The sequence below is a fragment of the Aptenodytes forsteri genome, unplaced genomic scaffold, assembly GCF_000699145.1.
Source record: "Aptenodytes forsteri isolate BGI_AS27 unplaced genomic scaffold, ASM69914v1 Scaffold8, whole genome shotgun sequence".
Classification (NCBI taxonomy): domain Eukaryota; kingdom Metazoa; phylum Chordata; class Aves; order Sphenisciformes; family Spheniscidae; genus Aptenodytes; species Aptenodytes forsteri.
In genome coordinates, this window is record NW_008796218.1 from 4942681 (window position 1) to 4965906 (window position 23226).

The 23226-nt window shown below is 39.2% G+C and overlaps 1 protein-coding gene across 1 annotated transcript in view; it reads right to left on the reverse strand.

The window, feature by feature from the left end:
- Positions 1 to 23226, reverse strand: part of INSC (inscuteable homolog (Drosophila)) — a 168496-nt gene that overhangs the window by 103606 nt on the left and 41664 nt on the right. Inside the window, exon 2 of the mRNA XM_009288784.2 lies at positions 5794 to 5887. Within this exon, the coding sequence (XP_009287059.2) occupies positions 5794 to 5887 (94 nt within the window). The remainder of the gene's footprint in view (positions 1 to 5793; positions 5888 to 23226) is intronic.

Sequence of the window (23226 nt, forward strand, 5' to 3'; positions counted from 1 at the left end):
GGGAGAATCACCTCCCTCAACCTGCTGGTCATGCTTCTTTTGATGCAGCCCAGCATATGGTTGGTTTTATGGGCTGCTAGTGCACATTGCTGGCTCATATTCAATTTTTCATCCACCAGTACCCCCAAGTCCTCTGCAGGGCTGCTCTCAATCCATTCATCGCCCAACCTGTATCCATGTTTGAAATTGCCCCAACCCAGGTGCAGGACCTCGCACCTGGCCTTGTTGAACTTCATGAGGTTCGCACAGGCCCACCTCTCTAGCCTGTCAAGGTCCCTGTGGATGACAATTCATCCAGAATTCCCTGCAGTCTGCAATGAGATGGTATTCCAGTTCATATCATCTGCTGAGAAAATGAAGTTTTGGATTCTCTCTCATTGTGGATTGCTTAAATCCTTCAGTATTGCCCTTGGATTTTGAATCTAATCAACAAATTCTTCTCTTCTTTCACTGCAAGTCCTCACTCTTTAACCCCCCCCCAGTTTACACCCCCCCCCCCCCCCCAAGTCACATCCCCAATTTCTAGATCTAAGGGGACAAACATAGTATAAATTTCCAAATATCAATTTCATCTACCTTTTTACATAGTCAGACAAAGAAACACAGACACAGAACAATATTTTTTCTCAATAACCAAACCAAAGCTGACCTCAAATTTCTATACTATGAGATTTGGTGTCTCCTCCACTTCAGCTCTGTGTACCTTAAGCTACTGTTAATTCAAGGGCCATCACGGTGTGGGCCTTGCGATAGGTCTGTTGCTATGTTGCCATCTCAGCTATGTGCAGGCTTCTCACACAGACCCTTCTAAAGCCCTGCCCTTGCTGCATGTTAGAGAAGCACATTCCTCAGCACAAATTATTACTTAGGAAAAGGTTTCAAATCTGAACTTAAAGAACACACCGATTTTTGTGTATGACACTGGCAAATACCAACTCCTGGGTTTTGTTTGGTTTTTTAACTACTCCATTTATTTCAGTAAACTTGAGTTTGGGGTAAGATGATTACAATTCTGCCTGGACTTAAAAGGCATAGTTTTCTTACATTAACCATGTTCTTGCTTCCATTGTCAAGTTGTGCCTGTAACAGGATTTTTTTCTTAAGTTCTTTTATGAATCTCCTTCCTTCAGTAATTGCCATCATTTCTTACATAGTCTACAGATCAGATGTAGTCACTAGAGCTTGTACAGTTCCTTTCACCAGAGAGAGCATGCATGCACAGCGAACAGATCTCCAGCTACCACATTACCTACCATGCAGAAACACAAAAATAGCACTACAAGAAATAAAAAACCTAAGACAAACAAAAAGTAGGCTAAAAAAACCCCCAAAAGACATACTGGAAAAAGTTCAGTTTTCTTAAGAGCTGATAGATACTCTAACACTGATATCCTTAATAACAAACGGCACGTTAATCTTAATTTATATAACAGAACGTCTAAACAGATCCTCTAGAGAAGTTACGAGAACACCTGCAGATACATAGTACATCTTAAAGAGCAATGCAAGGCTATAGATATGCATGGCATGACCTCATTCATATTGTTCTTTCATAGGACTCAGATCTTTAGTTCAACAAAAAAAGGAAGAAAGTAACAAAAGGAGGAAGGACTGTCTTTTGGTTAAGAACTGGGAGACAGGAAACCTGGATTCTATTTTTGGCTCTGCCACAGAAGTCCCTCATGGCAAAAAATTCCAGCTTTGAGGTGTCAGATGAAGGAATTGATTTTGAGAGATGAAATGCTAGAAAGGACTTAACCACAAGTACCTAGATTTGAAAGGCTTGTCTACTTTCTCTGCCTCATCTCCTTCATCTGAAGCAGTGATAAAAATTCTCATCTATATTCCAATAATGATGTAAACTTCCACCAGAAAACAACATAATAATAGTATTAAAATCAGGAAAAAGAAACTAAATACAGACACCTATTAGGTTTACCTTCCTGGTCCTCATACTCAAAGTATTCACCTTTTATAAACAAAAACCCCCCTTTAAATATTCAGCATTGCCTGTTTGTATGCGAGTTGAAATTATAACCTCCAGTATCATCTTTCATTTTTGAAGCTGTAAGAATGTTTAGAAAAATGTATTAAACAGTCCAGCAGTATTGCATTTCTGAAGATCAGGAAGACAAACTCTCTCTGCCCCCACTGCCACTTCATTTTCAAGAGTACCTCCAAGATATACAGCCCAAATTTCAACATCTTTCAGCAAGGTGAAGGGGTTTTTTCAGTTTGAGGGTTTTTTGGTTTTGTTTGTTTGATTGATTTTGGTTCTGTTTGGGGTCTTTTTTGGTGGTGGTAGCAATGGTGGTTTTTTACCTGATTTCCATAGAAGACCTTCCTTTTTTCCTTTTTTAAAAATATGTCTAATCATACCCTATTTCTCACAATTGCAACACTGAACTGAACATATAATCTGAGAAGCAAAAACAGTGTCCTATTTCACTTTTTGTTATGAGTACTCTTTCTTTAGCTGAATGACTTCAGATTCAGCACTCCAAATGTTAAGTTTAGTTTACTATGCAATATGGAAAGTACAAGAAACCGTGACTACAGTGAAAAAAACCTGGGTAAATTATAATTTTAACTTAAAGAAAACAAAAAGGCCAATGAACTTTCATTACACAGGAGTAGGGGGGAGGGACAGAAGAGAAAGGCAGCTTCTTTTACATTGGCTTTCCCATCTGGAAAAACTCACCAGAAATATGGAAAAACAATATCAATAGAAAGATGTGAGGAAAGGGTCACGACATTTTTCAAAAGCTATACTAAAATAATTCTACTGCAGAACGGGTTTATATGCATCTCTAAGGAATATATACACACTTCACATGCTATAGTGAACTGGCCATCACTGATGGCAGCAGATTACTTTTTATGGTCCTGTAAAGTGCCTTACGTAGCACTACTGACAGTTTTTTGGAGAGTAACTAGATCAATTCTTTTAAAAAGTGATCTATTTCCAACTTTTTCTCTCCTAAGACACAAAACTATCACTAATTGTAAGTTCCCAACTCATTGAAACAGAAAATAAAGTTTCTGTAACAATAATTTGGTTTTTTCCTCAGGATACTGTATAGTTTTAAATACTGTATCCATAGCAGTCTAGGTGTCAATTAGAGAAAGTAGGTCTGACAGTATGCTAGAAAATCACTAGCATGGTGACTCAATACTCTAGAGACTTTACAATACAAGCTGTGATTTCCCACAAAATCTGAGGAGAGAGAAGAGTGTAAACAACAATTCATGCAGCACAGGGACTTGGTTTAAGGCCCCAGTTCTACATTCCAAGATAACTGTTGACTTCAATGGCTGCTGTGGAAACAGTTGGAATCAGTTTGTATGTGTATGGTACACTTTTCCTATGGAGACAGATATTATTGCTTGGGGATGTGTCTGCTCTTACTTCTGAAGGATTCTGACCTAAACATGAAGCAAGGCATGGTTGTGGTGCTACACAGGACTAACCTCAGCTGGATTTGTGTTACCTTTTCCCTGTGACAGGACACAACAGTGCATGCCTTTAAGTTAATTCAAGTCCCTCTCATGAAAAACAGGAGCATGAACTGGAATCTTGAGACAGGCATACAATTTAGGCTTGGTTACAGGAACAATAAAGAATAAATAATCCTTGAATCTTGTTAGTTATTTTGAAACCTGACTTAATCCTTTTAAATTCCCTATAGGATCCATATCACTTCTTTCTCTAACCCAGAGAAAAATGTTTTGTACAATTCCTGGACTTTATTGATCTAGTCCATACTGTGTTCTTTCTGCCTAATTCTTAGGGTAAAAACACATTTCATCATTTTCAGTTCCATCCTTCCCTATGCCTTCACCTGTCTGACCACTGACAACTTCAGCCCGCCCATCTTGTTATATGGGCTTTCTCTTAAACAACCCTCATCAAAAGGAAAAAGGATTCTCTTTCAAAATAAACATGGAAAATAGGAGCTTCATATTTACTTGGCGGTGGGGAGGAGTATTTATTTATTTTTAAATCTCACTATATAGAATTGCCCTGCTGAGTCAAGCAGTTTGCCAGAACATAGTGCTTGCTGTATGGGACTTCTCCAGATTACTTCTTGTGCTAAGATACATTGTAGTGCGGAGTCGATGTGAGGTGGCATAGTTTTGTTCACATAGCATGGCAGAGTTCAGCTTCCCTGAACGCAGAACTGACCTGCAGGCAGTTTCCTCTTCCAGAAATCTGTAGCCTACAAAATTCAGTGCTTTTTAGTTCTGTGTTGCATGCATTATTTCTACTCCACATTTCCAGTTGCTAGCATAGAGAGTCTACAGCTAATTTCCCCATTTATGTATCTGCAAACAAAACTTGCCACCATCAACCTGGATCAGCCCTTGCCATCCATAGGACCTACTGCTTTTGGTTCTGTTTGCAGCTAGTTTTCTACTACAATAAGAGGCTTCACTGGCCCATTTTGCAACCTAAGTTCTCAGCATAGCAGTTGGCTTTCACACCTTCTTTGACTTTTTGATCCAGGATTCAGGTTCTGGAACCCGTTAGTTATCACCAAGCAATTAACCAGGATGTGTGGTGCCTTATCTGACCATTGGGTTAGCCTGAGCATTTCCATAGCAAAGTCATTAACCTGTCTTCACTACTGTGTGCATCTGAAGTGATATTCCATGGCTCCATCCCATGGAAGAAAATTAAACTAATAAGTGAGACAGGACACCTCATTGCTGTTTATACTAGTCCGTTCCGTGCTTGGCTATTCGGGGCTTCTAGGACTCACTGATTTTGAAAGCAAGTTTTGGCTAGAATGTAATGAACAGTACCAGTTACCTCGGCACCTGGGATCCCCAAACTCTGTTCCTCCACATAATATTTCTTCCAGAAGACAATATACTCATATGGTCTTATTGTGACCTTAATGGCATTATCAAAGTATCTGCTGGAAGACTCAAGTAGGGAAAGGTAGAGAAATATTAAATTCCTGATGAAGAAAAGCATTACATTTTGAGATTGCATGTCAGCAGCCAGTTGATTACGATAAAGACTTACAATCTGACCTGAAGAAAGAAGACTAGGAGAAAGACTGAACTTTTAATCCTTTTTATTTCTGATTTTATTCGTGCATTCAGCAGCCCCCCCCAAAAAAAAAAAAATAAAATCAGTTGTGCCACATATCAAGACTATAATTCAATGAGAATGCAGAATGTTATTGTATTCATTATTCATTTTTTTCTTTTCATGGAACCTCCATTATGCTAGAAGTGAAACTACACTACGCAGATGCAGGTCCTAGATGCCAACCAACAGCCAGATTTTAAAAACCTGTGGATTAGTAGAGTCACCAATGTCTCCAGTCCCACCAGGGCACTACAGACTGAAGAGATTATACTATAACCTTCATACCATTACCATAGCTACACCTGAAGAAAGTTAACAAGGTTAAAGAAATTTATATTTATAGTTTTCAGCAGTCTTCACAGAGTGCAGAGTGTTCCAGTGATTTCCATCATGACAAAGAACTGACCCAGTAAATACAGTCACATCTGTACTTCAAACATGTTCATCCATTTAAAATGATGACTGCATATTCACTCTCATGATTTACCAGACTGCAGGTATACAAATTTGCAAATGCCTTGAGAAACGCATCTCAGATTTCCACATTCATTCTCAACACTTTGTATGAACGTTACCTAAAACTGAGTTTAAAAATGAGTTTTTAAGCATCTTTGCATCCTCAAAGGAAAGTGCAGCTGCAGCTTTAGAGGCATTTAATCACTCAAGACTGGATGACGGAGTGCACCACTTACCGCTGAACAGGTAACGGAAGAGAATCTAAGTGGTCCTCGCCCTTAAAAGCCATATTTATCCTATTCTTATGTGCACTTCTCCACAGGCTGGAATCTAGAAAGAAAACAGTCATTTAGTAAACTTAGGGAAACTCAGACCTCTTCAGTCCAGGGTGGCATGGCATTCTCCTACTGATCTGTGGAGCTAACTCATTAAAAACAATTCAAAAGGCTTCTTTTCCTCAGGCTACCACACAACTCCAGCAGATAACCAAGGCCATTAAGTACATTTCATGGCATAAGCCACATAGGGTTTGCATATTCCTGAACTTCCTGGACTAGTGCACAGGTCAGACCCACCTGGGTTGAACATTTCTGAGTTAATATCAAGTTATTATTTAGCCTCATTTATTTTGAATTAACTTGAACTGTAGAGGAAATCGATTTAGTATGATTGTAATCCTTCCGGTTATTGTGAGAAAGATTGCAAGAGAAAGCAAATGTATGCTTGTGTGATTTCAGGATCATTTAGTACTACATTTACAGAAAGGCCTTTGATGTCTAAGTTACTGAAATATTGGATCCTGCCATGTTAAACGATATCATTTTTCTATCAGTTTGAAATGCTGTACACATCTTTTTCCTCCATGTTTTTCCTTTATACCTGGTGGCCAAGAGACACATCCAAACACTATTGTACTAGAAAGAGACAAGAGAGAAGGAGAAAGAGAGCCACTTCATTTTCACAAAAAGGAGGGGTGCTTTCTCCCTCCCTCTTCTTTTAATTAGCTCCATCTTACATTAGGGCATTACCCACTATAGATCAATGCATATTCTCAACAAAAGTCAGAGAGGATTTCTTCTACCAGAAAAGATGAAGTCATTCCCACTCACCCACACAGCTAGAGGAAGAACTAATGCAAAATACTTGAGGGAAAAGATTAATCCATGACTCAAGAAGAACAAGGAGGAGATGAATGAATTTGGAGGAGGAGACAGGAACAGTGGGGAAATGATGCTTCCTTAGATGTGAGGAAAAACTTGGGATCAATGGATCTCATTCTTGGAGAAAATACTTTGCACAGGAAATTAATGCTGTTTGTGTCACCAGCTGAGGCAGAATGGTTTTGATGTAGCCACTTGTGAAATGATGCCATCTGGTTATTGGCTGCATTCTGCAAGCTGAGTCAGCCAGCATTTAAGATATTTGCCACTCCAAATTGCTCTTAATTGACACAGAGTGGTCTTCAGCATCTTTCCTAGCAAACTGATCTCATTGCTAATGCATGTCCTTGTTTTTTTTCCAAGATCCCACAAACATTGTCCTGAGTACATAAAAGTATTACGACCAGAATAATGCATTCACATGCTCTGTCTACAATTAGCACCAGATTGCTTTGGTAATGGTGTCGTCCTGTGTTCCTCCCCACCCTCCTGAATTTTTCTGGAAAAAACAAACTTAATCTTCTTAGTCCATGCATCTAATGAAGGAGTATATTGAAATATGGGAGAAGAATCTGGGTTTTTTTAAATAAAATTAAAAATAGGCAGTTTAAGTGTTACTGAATTTTCTGATTTAAAAAGATTGCAAGTATCAGATATTTGATAGTGTGCCTGAAAATTCATATGCCCAAGTATGAAAATATTAGTATGTATCTTTCTGCTCCCATGACACACCAAGATTTGAAAAGCAAGCTTACTGTTGCTTTTTTAGAGCATATAGCATATGATGCACAGATTTCACTAACAGCTGGAATAAATCAGCAATCTTCATTTCTTTTTACTAGTGGAATTTTTTTGTCTCTTTTTCAAAGAAATTTAAGATTACCAAATACAAATAATCATATAATCAGTTTTACTGGAAATAGCCAATTATCTCGATTATCACTATCTTCATTTAAGAAGATACCCTTAATCAAAGATGAACACGTCTGCATAAAGTCTTAATATCCAAGAAGAAGTTTCCTCTCCTAAATCCTATCATGTAAAGGACTGAGAAAATAGTCTTTCAGTCTGCAGAAGTACAGACTTCATAGACACAAACTATCTCCTTCTGCTCAACATCAGGCACAGGATTTACCTTTTTATGCTACCAACAGAAAATCAACAGCTTCTCTCTGGCCAAGCTAAAGTTACTTCACCATAAGCTCAGCCCACTAACAATTTCTACACATACAAATTAAAGCATCTGCTTGTACTCCATAACTTGTGATTGGTGACATAACGTACACAGGCATAAATTAGATTATTTTGTGTCACTGTTCCCTGTAAATTAGAAACCTGAGAAAAATGCAGCTTTTTTATACACTGTCTTCCCACAAAACACACTTTTATATTATGGCTGAGAGCCTTTAAAAACATGATCAACTCCTACTTAGAGGTCACTTATGCTCCAGGAACAATACCAAAATGCCACACCAATATCTTAACCAGTCTGTCTCAAGACTATGATTAGCTATTAGCTCAAATCTTTAAGCCCAAGTTAATGTTGACCACATGAGGAAATGCTCTCTCCGAGCACCTGGCAGTCTGCCAGAGGACCAGCTGTACTCCCAGGATAGCAAAGTACTACACTAGCCCACCTAAATGCATGACTACAAGAGAGGTTGAAGACCCAGTGCCCGATATGGCACAGGCTTCTGGTCCTACTCAGAATGGCTCCTCCACGTGCTGGACAATTACGGTGCTCAGTGGCAGATGTTGTTCAGTTTTCGGTGTTCTCATTCACCTGTCTGGGTAAGACCAAGACCACTGTACTTCCTAGTAAAGTCCATGACAGGACTGATGAATCCTTCTGTTTAGTTGATGCTGCTTTTTATTAAAGGCCACAACACAGTGTTGAGCTCTAGTCAGCATTCCTAAAAGGAAGGTCTCCTACTATAGATGACCATGTAGATGACTGCCTAAGCATCATATCAAGTCAAAGCAAGAAACTTTCAGAGTATCAAATTTTTCATCTTCTACAAAAAACATCCTACTCAGGGTCAAAGGCTTCTTTACTCTGGCAAATACAGGACAACAGACATGAAAGAACACAGACACGTTGTTACTAACAGAAACACATAAGCTAGCAACCTGTCATGAAAACCTCTCCACGGCTTTTTCTCTGAGGAACTGAAACATGGGTAGGGCAATGTGCACAGCCTCTGCTGCAACTGCTGTCTGAGCCTCTGTGTGGAGGCACCAAGAAGTTCAATAACTTTCACACAATGGCTATACGCAACTAAAACAGGTGGCATGCACATGAGCACACACACTCCAGGACACACAAACTGTAAGCATATGCCCACATGCCTCTTAATCCTTCTCACTAGCTCCTTCCTGACAGAGGGTGGAGACAGTGTGGCAGCAAGCAGAGCTACAGATCTGAAACAGTGCCTGAAGTCAGAGACCTTTCTCCTAATGACCATTTAAAAGGTGACCATCTGACTTAAAATTTCTTAAAAACATATATATACGTTTTGTATATATGTTTTGCATGTATATACATACACACTCACATTTTTTAAGTATATACATACTAATAGGCAACATTAGCAGAGTTGTGCAAGAGAGGCTAATGTTTTTTTACACTGGCTTCAGTGGCCACTGCTCAGGCCCACAGCTGGTCAGAGATGCTGTCTAGGTAAACTTGTGCCAAAAAACCCACACTACTTATAGTTCACAATACTGGTAATTTTGGTACAAACCTGAGTGACACTTATGCTGAAATAATAAAATTGTCATTCCTGGACTATTATAAGGCCAATTTTTTAATACCTTACATGGGATTTTATATAGATAAATGTCTGCACATAGACTTGTATCGCAATTATAAATAACAACTTATAATCAGTTTATTTCTTTGGGTAGATAGCAGTGCATGCATGTGGAATTAGATATATTCAAGGCAGCAGACTCTCCTTGTGTCCTTCATCTTTCTCTTTGTCATGTCAACACTGCATTAGATATTAAGATGTTATTTCCTCATGTTTATTAGATAGATGTAGGTAAGCAGACCACAAACCACATTTCATTCTCATCGAAGACAGTCAGCCAAAAGCTTCTTTCAGAGAACTACTACACAAGAAGAAAAGAAAGCATCACACCTGAAACAGCATGTAAGCATTGCTCAAGAAAAAACAGCATCAGCAGAGGATGTGATGGCTAAACGATGTTATTTCCTCATGTTTATTAGATAGATGTAGGTAAGCAGACCACAAACCACATTTCATTCTCATCGAAGACAGTCAGCCAAAAGCTTCTTTCAGAGAGAACTACCACAAGAAGAAAAGAAAGCATCACACCTGAAACAGCATGTAAGCATTGCTCAAGAAAAAAAAAAAACCCAAAAAACACACCACCAGAAAGAGGTAACTTGCTTATATACAAGCACCAGGCCTTGATGCTGGCAACTGACAGAAAGAACTAAAAACAGCTTAAAAAACTGTCAAACTAGCCCACCCAGAAGTTAAAGAAGGAGGAGTCTCATCCTATTTACACCAGACTTGGCAGCACCTGTGAAACCTGTGCAATGCCTCATTAGCACAGCGGTGCAGCTGGGAGCTGTCAAACCGCTGGTTCCACAACAGCAGACTCCTCCTGCCTTCCTTACAGGAACTCCCTGCTGGGAGCCTCCTCTTGTTTAGCATTGGAGAGCAGCTTCTACAGTGCATCACGGCTTTTTAGCATCCTACAAAAGATGTTATTTCTGCTAGGAAAACAAATTGCATCTTGTAAAATCTCACAATTTAAATTTCCTTTCCATCATTAACATGTTAACTTATATTTAACAAGCTAGAAATTAGGAGGATTTTAGCAGTCAGGTATTCTGTTAGAAACACATCCATGTCCAAAAGTATCACAGTAACAGCACATATTCAAGGTGAAATAAGTGTGACTCATTTACTCTTGCTACTAATGGCCCTAAGGAAGTTCTCCATCACAAAATGATGTCCCAAATAATTAAGCCCTGAAACTCAGACAATTAAATTCACATTTTTGAGCTCATTCACTACACACATGTCCACCCTTGTAAAGGCTTAAATCAAAAGGCAAATCCATGAACTTTCACCACCCCATTTCTAACCCCTAACATCATAATTTCAACACTAAGAACATCTTAAAATAAGCTCAATCAAGAACATAATTTCTCTTTCTGAAAGACAGAAATCCACACATCTAGCCTTTGATTATTAATAATCATCAGAATTAGAAGAGCATGTTACCTATAAGTAATATGGTTAACCTGAGAATAAGAAGTCATTAGCTAAAAGTCATTTCAGACTAGATATCATTTGATTAATATGAACAGTTCCTGTCTGTAGGAAAGTACAATCTCTGTTCTGCCAAACAGTGCCTGTCCTTATTTTATAATTCTGGGAGTCTGAGAATCATTAGTTATTATTCTCCTGGTACACAGAATAACTGTTAATGGAATGCCACAAATCAAATTAAGAGCAAAATTCTGACAGCATTTATGTGATAGGTCAGAAAGTAAATACATACACTCTGTCCTTCAGCAACACGACCGGTCCATCAGAAGTTTTTCACACTAACCATTTGAGAACTCAGGATCCTGTTGTCATTTTGCATTATAACAGGCTTATATAGACATGAATTAATTACAATAGTAAGAGCCAACTCAGAATTAAGCTGGGTGTCACAAATCTAAGAAGCCATAAAACCAGGAGCAAGAAATAATGAAGAGTCCTTCAAATGATGCATTAAAATGGGTTGTATTAGCATGGAATCATATAAACAGGTTATGTACCACACCCGTAGAATGCAAAATTAAAACTAGAAGAGGGAGAGGTGGGAACAGGCGCTACCTGCAGCATTCTTTCATGGTAGCTGCTCTTGCAGAGCCAATAATCAAAGAAGAAACATTGCTGAGTAGTTTATGCCTTACACTTCAAGTATAATCTGAAGCATAAATCCATTTTCACTCACAGAGGGTTTTATTTTTAATGCATTTTTTTTCCCATCTTTTCTATTTTCTGCAGAGAGAGGATGCGATTTTAAACAAGTCTCTATCTTTAACAATATCCCTTTTTATATATTATGGATTCATAGGATGGTTTGGGTTGGAAGGGACCTTAAAGATCATATAGTTCCAAACCCCCTGCCATGGGCAGGGATCAATATCCCTTTATATATTATGGATTCATAGGATGGTTTGGGTTGGAAGGGACCTTAAAGATCATATAGTTCCAAACCCCCCGCCATGGTACCTTCCACTAGATTAGGTTACTCAACACCTCATCCAACATCCAACTGAATATGTACATATAAAAATATATCTATAATATATATTTTGTATAAATCTATCTAACATAGCTATTCATGCAAACCGAAGTCTGTGCTACTTCTTTTCTCTTCTGGGTTTTTCTCATCTTAGCCTGACTGTACACAGCTATACCTCAGAAATATGGGGGGGGGAGGGGAAAGAGTGGGCAGATAAATATCTATCTTAGTTCAAATAGATCATGTTGAAAATTACAGACAAGGAACATTATTTTGTAGACCTTAAGATAGCACAAGAAGTACAACATTGCCAACTGCAAATATCAAGGGGGGGTGGGGAGGTGTAGAAATCTGAAGCCAGTCCCTTAAGACATGGTCTTATTCATCTGCATACAGAGTTTGATTCCTTCATTCCACTTTCTGGTTTTAGAGCCTTCAGGATGTCCTCCTTGAACATATACAATTTTTTCTTTGTGATCACCACAACGCAAAAGTCTGCTTTTAAAGCAAGGGATGTTGGCTTGTTCATTCCATTTCTTTATTTTAGCAAATGGATCATATGGAAACACACTAAGTAGAATATCTGCAATGCAACCAGATCATCTGATTGCACTGGGAGGGGAAGCATAGACCCTTTGATTTAAGCCTTTGCAGGCAATCCAGCTTTCTCCATGACAAAGCATACATATAACCACACAGGTTAGAAATGGAAGAGATCCATCATCACATGCACTGCAGTCAGTCCTTTTGCCAAGGCATAAGTTTTCTTATAATGTATCTTTAGCAAATTTTCCTATTTAAATATAAAATCGTGGACTACATTATTAAAATATTTAAAATAAAGAGATAGAAAAGGGCATAACAGATTTTAAGATTTCCTTCCCCTTCCCCCCCTTCCTTAAAATTATTTTGGGCAAAAAGCCACTGGGCTAATCACTTGGTTGGCATCTTTTTTTTTTTTTAATCTTATCAGTGAAAGTGTTTAAAGCCTCCCCTTCTGGAAGAGGCACACCGATTTATATAGATGGCAGTATTATGGAAGCAAACTGATTAGTGGTCACATTTCTAGCAATTAGCATTTTAGATGCAGTTTTGCTGGAAAAGAATTTGCTTTTGAGGTTCAGGAACTGAATAATAGGTGGCAAGTTGGTGCACTCCAGAGCTATATTTTATCTTTTATATGATGCAGAATAATCACCATGTAAGAATGTTTGTTGGTTCTCAGGCCAATATTAATGCCACTTGCTACCATAAAATGCCAAGATGTACAATTCCTCTGTATTTACGTTTCCTGACAGACTGCGTAGTGCTTTCCCCCTCCCTTCTTAAAATAAACCAAACAACCAATTTGACATCACCTGCACCAACACAAGTCTCAATTCAAACACTCACAATAGGGGCATCCCTGTTCCTGGCCATGGCCTCTTGGTTTCAAAGGTATTTCTAAAGAGAAACAGATAAACTGGCTTTAACTGTATGGCTTGCAGACCACCTCTCTTCATTGTGGATCACCCTCGGCCATGGCGGCTCCTACATCAGTGGCCCCTACACAGTGCAAGGGCTTTCTCTTGGGAGACGCCCAGATGCCATCAGACAGAAGAACAACTCCCCCTCTCCGTTTTTTTTTCCTCCTCCCGCCCCCCCCAAAGAGTAGATATAAAGCAGCAATCGGGGACACAGCAGCTGTAAATTCAGTACCTCACAGGCACGGCTCTGAGGGCTCACACACCACCTGTGAGGGGAGCCCCTAGCCGCTGCCCGCCAGTTGGAACCGGTTCCAGCCAGCCCTGAGGGAAGCTAAAGTCCAGCAGCAGAACCCAGCGCCAGCCCAAACCACACCACCAGGGCAGTGGCCTCAGGGCTGAGGTGAGGAGGTGTCTGCAGCCACCATGAGAGGGACTGCGAGGAAACCACTGCCAACACCACCTCAACCTCCCAGGTCTCCCTGAAAATAAGGGCAGTTGAGGTGAGGCTGGGGGCTCCCCCACACTTCCCCCAACATCTGTATTAGAAATCAGAGGTTTGAATTAATTTATTGCCAATCAACACAAGTGAAATTCCCCTGCTTTGGTTTGATTTACCCTCAACACCATAGCCACATGCAAACAACATCCAGTCTAAAGGATTTCATCTTGTCTCCTCAACAGGAGGTGGGACCTTGTGTCTTCCCAGTCTCCTTGTGGAGATCAGAAATGAAAGGGCTGTTATTTCAACTAGCCACTGTGTAGGGCACAAAGAAAAAATAGAAGGAGGAGATTTTTGTGCCTTACCTTGTACAAGTGTGTACAAGTGTAGACTATGCTGCTCAAGAAATGCCTACAGAGTATCGCTGTTTTACTGTTATTTGTTAACGTGAGGCTTCTAGGTGTAATGAAATTATAGCCAAGATTCATTATTCCCCCAAAAAACATCTAAAAATTCCAGAAGGAACTTGAAATGAAAAGAGATAGAAAAAAATCATCTCCCTATCCAGGCAGGAAGTAGAGAAACAGAAATTAAGTGACTTACTCAAAGTTAAACATGAGACAAGTACAAATTGAAACCAAATATTGCAATGTTTAATACTGTAAATAAGTACATAGAGAAGACAACCCTGTATTTAACAGCTTCAATGAAGGGAAAAGAATAAGGACCTACACAACTCACTTTGCTGCAGGGAAAGATAACAATAATATCTTTGCACCTCTCTCTATACAATCCATTTTCTGTAATGAAAGGATTTCATCTTACTTAATATCCGTTCCAGTTAGTCAGACAGGCAGTCTGAAAGACATCTTTACTTACATTGATATTCCTCTAAAGAACAAAAAAAGTCTGACATTTTAACAGAGATGAGCAAAACAATATTATTAATTCAGGTTACAGCCCACACTAGCCAAGTCTTTATTAGAAGTATCGCAAGGCATTACATGGTAAACAGTGGTGATATTTTCACAATATTTGCCAGCAGCCATCAAGTTTTTCATTTTACAGAGTTAATATCTAGTTGTTCTTTTTTGTCATAACTCCAAAAACCTTAAAAACAGCTTTAAACCAATACAGATAAACACACATTTACCTAAAAGTTAACACAAACACAAAAGGCCAAGAGTAGCTCTCTCTAGTCATTGAGCAACTTCTCCCTTTGAATTACCAATAAACTTGTTACTTCTATCACTAAAGTTTATCATAATTTTTTCCCCTTTCCTCTACATATTGGGGAAAAGAAGGAAAAGGACAAAGAGCTGTAGAAAAATTAAAATGGAAGAAGATAAATAAGAGATGTCAAAGTTATTGCTTGCTAATAAGGTATCTCAACAGAATACAGGAACAGGAGATCAAATTTAGCAACAAGCATGCGACACACACCAAGAAACATGTAAAGCAAGTGCGGTTGAGCTATGCACTTTGAAGGATCCCAGCTCTCTGAACAGCGACTCTCCTCCACCAGGCTATCTTCATGCTAATTGTAGTCACTACCTTTAAGCATGTCTTTTCTACATAGAGACAAGAAATCCAGTAGATGAACACAAACTTCTTCCTACAAGCTGAAAGAAAATAAAATCAGAGTATATTTGTGAAATTACCTATACACAAAAAAATATGAACATTTGAGCTACAGCTTTTTTCCTTTAATAACTCCAATTAACACCTCCAGACAGCCTGTCAGCAGAACTATGTTGCCTAGTCATTATAATTCTACATAAAGGTCAAGTAATAAAGCGGCAGTGGGCTTTTTCTCTTTTTAAGGAAAAAATACTGCATTTATATTTTTGAACCACTACCAAAGAGTATCCGATCATCAGACATTTTCTTCTCCCTCCCTCCTTCACACAAAACAACGTGAAGGAGCTAAAAAGCTGTAATAGAACGCAGATAGGGAATCCCCAGAGGTAGAACTGCTCTGTAGGATCATTCCTGTGTTCTGTGTCTCAGGGGCAGGTATAACATGACCAGAGCACATCTGGAAATCCCTAGCAAATCTAAAGGCTCAGGGGGATTTTGCAGCCTGTACACATTAGATTAGATTTACACCAGAGATTACATTGTGTCTTGGGAACAGCTTGGAGCAGAAAGCGCAAAGCCTACTTCAAGTCACCATGCTGCACTCAGTCTTTGTGTCAAGAGCTCTGCCGAGCCTCCAGCTGCAGAGCTCCAGAAGGCCAAGTGAAAAAAGTTCAAGTGGTATTATCTGATGTAATGGCACAGTTTTCATGGGGTTTTGTGGTTTGTGGGGTTTTTTGTTTGTTTTGGGTTTGTTTGGCTGGGTGTTTTTGTTTTGTTTCCCCCTCCGCCCCCCTAGTTCATAGGCTGAAGTTTTAGCATGGAAGAGACAAGGAGGAGAGCACAGGCAACAAAACAATAGAAAGAGGCACAAGGAGAGGAGCATTGTTTGTTAGCAAGTGAAGTTTGGATGTTGATGGATGTACATATGAAGAACTATGCTGCACCCGAGAGCTTGTAACATTATTGATACTGACAGAACAAAACTGGATGCTCTTTTCCAGAAATGTGTCTATCAGTGAAAAGTTTGCATCAGTAAGGATTCAGTGAAAATGGGAAAGAAAGAGCTTCAGGGTTTGCCATTTACACTCAGTACAAGGACAAAAACATTAGTGTAGAGCAAAGAGGGCTTTGTGCTAGGCCTTTTGGTTTTTTTCTTTTGTTTAAAATCCAGCTATGCTGTAGAGTCAACACAACATCCTCCATCAGCTTATAGCAATATTGAGTAATACACATCATAACTCTGTATTACACATTACTATTCCTACAAATATTTTAGCGCAATAAGGGCCTGTGTAGTTTGATTTAAAAAGTGACTATCTACATGTCACAGTACTTTTACTAAGTAAAGACCCAACTTTGGAAGGTATAAAAGTTATGGCCTATATCTTCTTTCTCATTGGTAACTCCCAGATACATAGCAAGTTACTGGAGTCCAGCAACTTTGCATCTATCAGTTGAACTACAGTAACTGACTGTGCTCCTCATCTGATGTTCAGTAACCTATTATGCAAAGGAACTGGCACGCAAGTTTTGCGTACACAGTGAACTACCTCACAGTCTGCTCCAGGACAGCTGTATTATTTGTTCTCATGATTTTCTAAAAAGTGATATTGAAAGAACAGAAAAATTATCTTTTAAACAGTACAAGTCTCATTGCAGAAGAGGGCTAATGTTTTGATAAGTATTTCTCATTATTATCATGAGTTTTTAATAGTTTGTGATGGCACAAGTAGAGACACATACACCAGAATTAGTTGGACATAAAGGTCCCAGAGTCAAGCTTTTGCTATTAGCAGCCAAATTCAATGAATTCCTAATCATTAGGCTTAGGAGTGCTTAGATTCCAGACTTCATTTTTCCTCCCCACAGAAAAACATAACTGTGACCTTGGTTTTTTTATCCACAATTTTGGCTTGAGCCTTGCAGTTATTTATGACTATGCCACAGAACTTGCTCATTAATACTTCACTGAAAGTCAAATACAGATACACATTAGATTCACATTTGGAAAGTAGTCTGTTCACTCCCTTCCAATGCAAGCTTGTGCACTACTAACCCTCCAGGCACATGAAGACTGGTAAGACCAAGGAAATCTTTAAGTGTGGAAGTTCTCCGTGAACTTCCATTCCCAGAAATCTGGTGTTGACCATCTCAGGTGCAAATGCACCAAAACTTAGCAGAGATCACAGAGCTGATCCATTGCCCTGAAAACTTCAGTCTTCAGACTTGCTTCTGTTGTTACGTGCGACATGTGGGCTGTGGAGCAGACCATTTGCAAGAACAGGACAAGAGTAGCCAAGTAAACTCCAAATCTCTCCAGACAGCTCATGTCACAATTAAAATACCAGCATTTTTCCACCTACCACCTCTACAGAGAGCATTTCATGTTTAAGAGTTTCATACATCTCCATTTTTCATGGTCAGCCTCAGAAAACTCTGCTCATCCCCAAATACCCATCATCTCCCAATATTGCCAATGTAACTGAAGACAATAATTGGCCTCAGCAAGAAAACAGACATGTCCCTAACCCCTCATGGGGACAGAGTGTATATTTCACTGGCAAATATGGCTTTCATTATTTTCAGGGTGCCTAAGCTTAGAGATACTATCGACAATCCAACATTTACATGGATCCAAAGAATTGCCTGTGCCAACTACACTTACGTTATACCAGTAAATACTTGAGGGCCAGGCATGTCAAATAAGTTGCTAGGTATTGCCAGTGCCCATCTACTGATGTGCCAATGCCTTGGCATCCAAGAGGAAGAAGTATCTGCCATCTGAGCAGCCAGAGAGACAGCCTGCCTCACCAGCAGTAGAGACTGCAAATGTAAGTTTTTCCTTAGATACACATTATCTGGACAAGACTCAGCACAGAGGTTTCAGAGGAACAGCCCATGACCTCTCTCAGTCAGTCCTCAGGTGAAAGGATAGGATTCCTGAAGCCACATACCATCTACATGGAAACAGCCTCAAGTTGTGCCAGGGGAGGTTTAGATTGAATATTAGGAAAAATTTCTTCACCGAAGGGGTTGTCAAGCGCTGGAACAGGCTGCCCAGGAAAGTAATTGAGTCACCATTCCTGGAGGTATTTAAAAGACATGTAGATGTGGCAGTTAGGGACATGGCTTAGCGGTGGGCTTGGCAGTGGTTGGTTTATTGTTGGACTCGATCTTAAAGGTCTTTTCCAACCTAAATGATTCTATGATTCTACATTCATTACCATGACTTGAATGTCATGTAGGTAACTTGAAGGCTGTGTACATGGGCCAGCTTTTGTAGCTACTGTCAATACAGACCTCAGTGAAAAACTGTCCCCAAAAGCAGAATCAATACTTTTACAACAGTCCCAAACACTGAAATGTTTTTATTTAAAGATGGAGAGCTGTGACCAACAACATGTACATGCAGGAAAAAAAAAAGTCACATCCTTAAATTGGATGAAAAAATTTAAATTACTGCAATGGTAAATGTAAATCAGTTCTGAGACCCAGCCACCTAATTGTCCATTAAGATATCAAAAAACAGATTCTTGTTTTAATTTAATAGTCTTCTAAAAGAGAACCCAAGAAAACGCTAAGCATTACTCATGGTGGAACTACAGGACAGAGCTTTCGACTCATGACTCATCCAATAAAAGTGAAAGCAGTTCATAAGCAGATTCTGAAAAGTTTCAAAGCACAAGATGAATTTACCTTTAAAAAAAAAAACATTTCAGTAAGAAGGGGGGGGGAAGTCAGTTACAGGAAACAGAGCAGTGGTTACAGCTAGGGAATGAAAATAAGGAAATTGTCCTGCTTTCCACAACAAGGTTTGTCACCAACTTCCTCCCAGCTACACAGCAAGTTATTTAACCTGTCCATATTCTGAAGTAACAGTGTATCAAATTCTTCTACTCCCTTCAGTAGAGTGACAGATTACATTTGCAATAATGTTGGGGGGAGGGGGGGATTGTTTAATTACAGCCCTTGAACCTCAACTTGATTTTAAAATATCTGCCCAAATCTAATTCCAAGAATTGAAGATTTCATACATGTGGGAGTGGAATGCCTAGTGCACAAAAAAAGGTTTAAAAAAAGTAAAATGGTTGACCACTGACAAGAGATGACTACGAGGGGAATTCAATAGGGAATAAATGTGGAAAAATAGGTCAGGAACCTTAATGTCCTAGAACCCCTAAAAGATTAGAAGAATAAAGCAGAGCAAAGTCAAAACTTAGAAGGGAAATGCCTTTTTGTAAAACATGTGCCACTTGTTCCCACAAAGTCACTGTGACTCAGAAGCTGGTATCACATAATCACAGGATGGATGAGGTTGAAGGGACCTCAGTACACTTCAGAAAGAAACATTCTTATGGGTAATACAAACTACCAAAGTTACAATTAATTAAAACAATTTTTAAATCAAGTCTCACACCTCAAGACAGTTGCTACCTGTATTGCATCTCCCTCTTAAGATGTCATTGAAAGTGTGGCTTCTGATTTTAACTGAAGACCAGCCTTTTCCAGGATAACAGGAGACTGAACGGAAGAACTAGAGGGGTCCAGGAGGAGTCGATGAGAAGGACAGACTTACTAGAGCACCCAACAGCCCTGCCACTGACTTCAGTGGTGAAGTAAGCCAAAAAACGTATTGTACATTTAGGAGTTAAGATTAACTGGGACCTTTCTAAAATTACATATACAAAATACCATCTTCTGCAAATACCATCTTCTGCAAATAATTATCAAGTCATATACCCATAAAAGTCAAGAAAAGATATTTTATTACCTGCTCATCTTACTTATTTACAGAATAGAGCCAATATTAGTCAGCACAAGTAGCTGCTTGAAAGCAAGAAGGCTTCAATCAGCAAGGAAGAGAGGTAATTAAAATGAGGGAAATCCAAAGCACAGTTACACCTACCAATCATGTCATCTAAATTGTACTATTTTATTCATTAAAAATAAAGCTTTGAACAAAGATGCCATATTTTATGCAAGTTCTTGATTACCTTTCTGCCGAGGGAGCATGTAATTTACAAGAAAGAGGACTTAAAGCTTTAAGTGCCTCTGACTTAATTCAGCATGCTGTATTGATGGTCCCATTTAGATGATTCCATTTTAGGCTCCTCTAACGCATTAAAGGCATGACTTACTCACATCCATTTGGCTAATGATCCCCTACTGCTCTAAAGTAAATGACAGCTATTTACAGTAAATTATTCAATTAGATAGAGGGAAGTGCAGTATTCATTTTATATTGTTTGACACGGCAAAACAGAAGTGTGCAAGAAGGCAGGTGGGGCATTTTAATCTTTCAGAATCAATTGGTTAATCCACAGCAAGAGAATAAATATACTCCACAATACTTGTCAGCATCAGATTTTTATTGTAAACATTCTAAGACAGACTGAAGTGTTGCAAATCCAGATAATATAATTCTGCCCACTTCAGAAGTAAGTCATCTTACAGTGGAAGGAATACTAGTAACCAGCATCTTGTAGAACTGCTTTATTTTAAGCACAATTTGAAGTAACACACGAAGTGACTTTTTTTTTTTAAAAAAACACATGCTAGCAGGAGACCAAATTTCTATTTAAAAAAAAAATTAGGCATGAACAATTCTGCATCACATTTATTTGTAATGGGATTTATACTACTAAGTACCTACCTCAGTTTCAGAAACAGGACTGAAACTCCCAAGACATTTGGACAGTGGGGTATTTTTAACTCATGAAATCCTAGGAAAGGATAGCTCAGCTGTCCTCACAAATTAAGAGGGGGATTCAGAAAAATAATCTAATAAAGGACAAGCTAGAGAACTGCAGATTGGGGCTAAAACACAGCCTAGAAGAAGGGAGAATGATCACACTGCAATAACTCAAGAATAGTCTTGGATTTGAAGACATTTTCATACATTCTTCTATTCTTTTCCAGGCACTGAAGGGTGTGCTTTCATGCATGAGCACATGCACGTGTTACAATCCCCACCGTATACATGCTACTGTAGCCACCGCACCTGGAAAAACGCTGAAGCCATGACTGATGTCCCCTGTCAAACCCCTGCCTCAGAAAAGAGAAAATAAAGGAGAAGTTCTCCTTACCATGGGTATGAACATAAAGTCCAAGGTGCAGGTAAGGCTACTATGCATCCTGAGCCTGCCAGCAACCATGCTTTGCACAGTTCTCAGGTCTCCTAGCATTTAATACAGAGGGGAAGAAGGAAGAGGCAGTTGGTCTGAGCCCTCCTGGCTAGCCCTGATTTTGGAGAATTTCTCTCTTCTGCAAGCCCAGAGTGCCTCAGAACAAGTGCCGAGCACCCCAAATAGAAGAACACTTTCCTCTGGCTAACGTGCCAATGCATTTAATTTTCTGCAGGCAGCGGGCCAAGTTCAGCAAGTGCAGCTCCCGCTAAGTTTAATGGGAGTTGCACTTGCCTATGCCAGCAAGTGAAGCTTGCCGGGGGACTGCAAGCAACACACTACAGAAAATGTAGCTGTAGCCAGCGTCTGTGTTCAAAAGATACATTTGAAAGGCTACAGAATGGACTTTTTTTCTTACTGTTTCAGTTCTTCTAAAGCTGCTGGCACAATGAAACCCTTCCTGCTCTTAGTATGTACTCACCCACTTCCATGAGCAAGGATTCCAGACTGGTTGGTTGTAATGATGAATTTAGTCAAAAGACCAGCTTACTGCAACTAGACTATCATTAATTTAACTGTCATTTGGTGCCTATATACCCAAAAGTGCTGACCAGATTGTTTGGATGACCTCCCACACACATGGTTCCTGAATTCCTAAGGAAGGTCTGCATTTCAATGGCTCCACAGCCTGTTTTCTGCAATTTGATACTTATCGCTTATTTTGCTAGCTACCTTCCCCCTCTTGTGAAGAATTTATCTTATTTTAATTTCTAGCTCTACCGGAACCAAATATATTAAGCAAATTTTAGTCCAGATTCTCAGTGGCTCTAAGCTATGGATGCTATGCCAATTTTTACTAGGCAAAGATTACTCCATTATTATTTGCAGAAACTCAGAAATCCCCTTCCTTTGAAATACCTTTTAGAGGCTATAATGATACAATAGTAATAACAATTCTAGACCTTCGCAAGCAATACTTTGGTCTTTCACTCTCTAGTTGTTATCTCTGCTTGACCTACACCTCAACGTCTTCCTTGTTTGCCTTCCTGCTCTCAGACTAAACATATCTGCTGACATTCCCTCTGGTGCACAAAGAAGCAGCTCGGACTTACATTCTTTAAACATACAATGATCCTCTGATATGTTCCACAGTTATTTACTGCTGAAAAGTTACCTGCCTGAAAGGCACTGAGTTAAACCAGATTGCAAGCCAATTCTTCATCTGGTAAGAAGTTAAGAATAGTAAAAACACTTACCATGGCACTTGAAATCACCCAGGAAGCTCAAACTATTAAAAAAAAAGCCTCACAGATGGAAAAAACAGCGATAATGTGACTTTGGATCCACATTTTTAATAACTTAATTCACTAAAATAGACTTCTCTACACCAAATAATTGACATTTATTTTTTTTAGTTCTGAAATGCCCCACCCAGACAGCCAAACAGGAAAGCTCAGAGCAACTGAGACATTCAAGGTATTTTGCCAATAAAGATGCTACACATCATAGCTACACCAAGCAGTATTAAAAATGAAATATTGAGTGTAAAAAACAGTAGAACCATAGAATCATTAAGGTTGGAAAAGACCTCTAAGATCATTGAGTCCAACCGTCAACC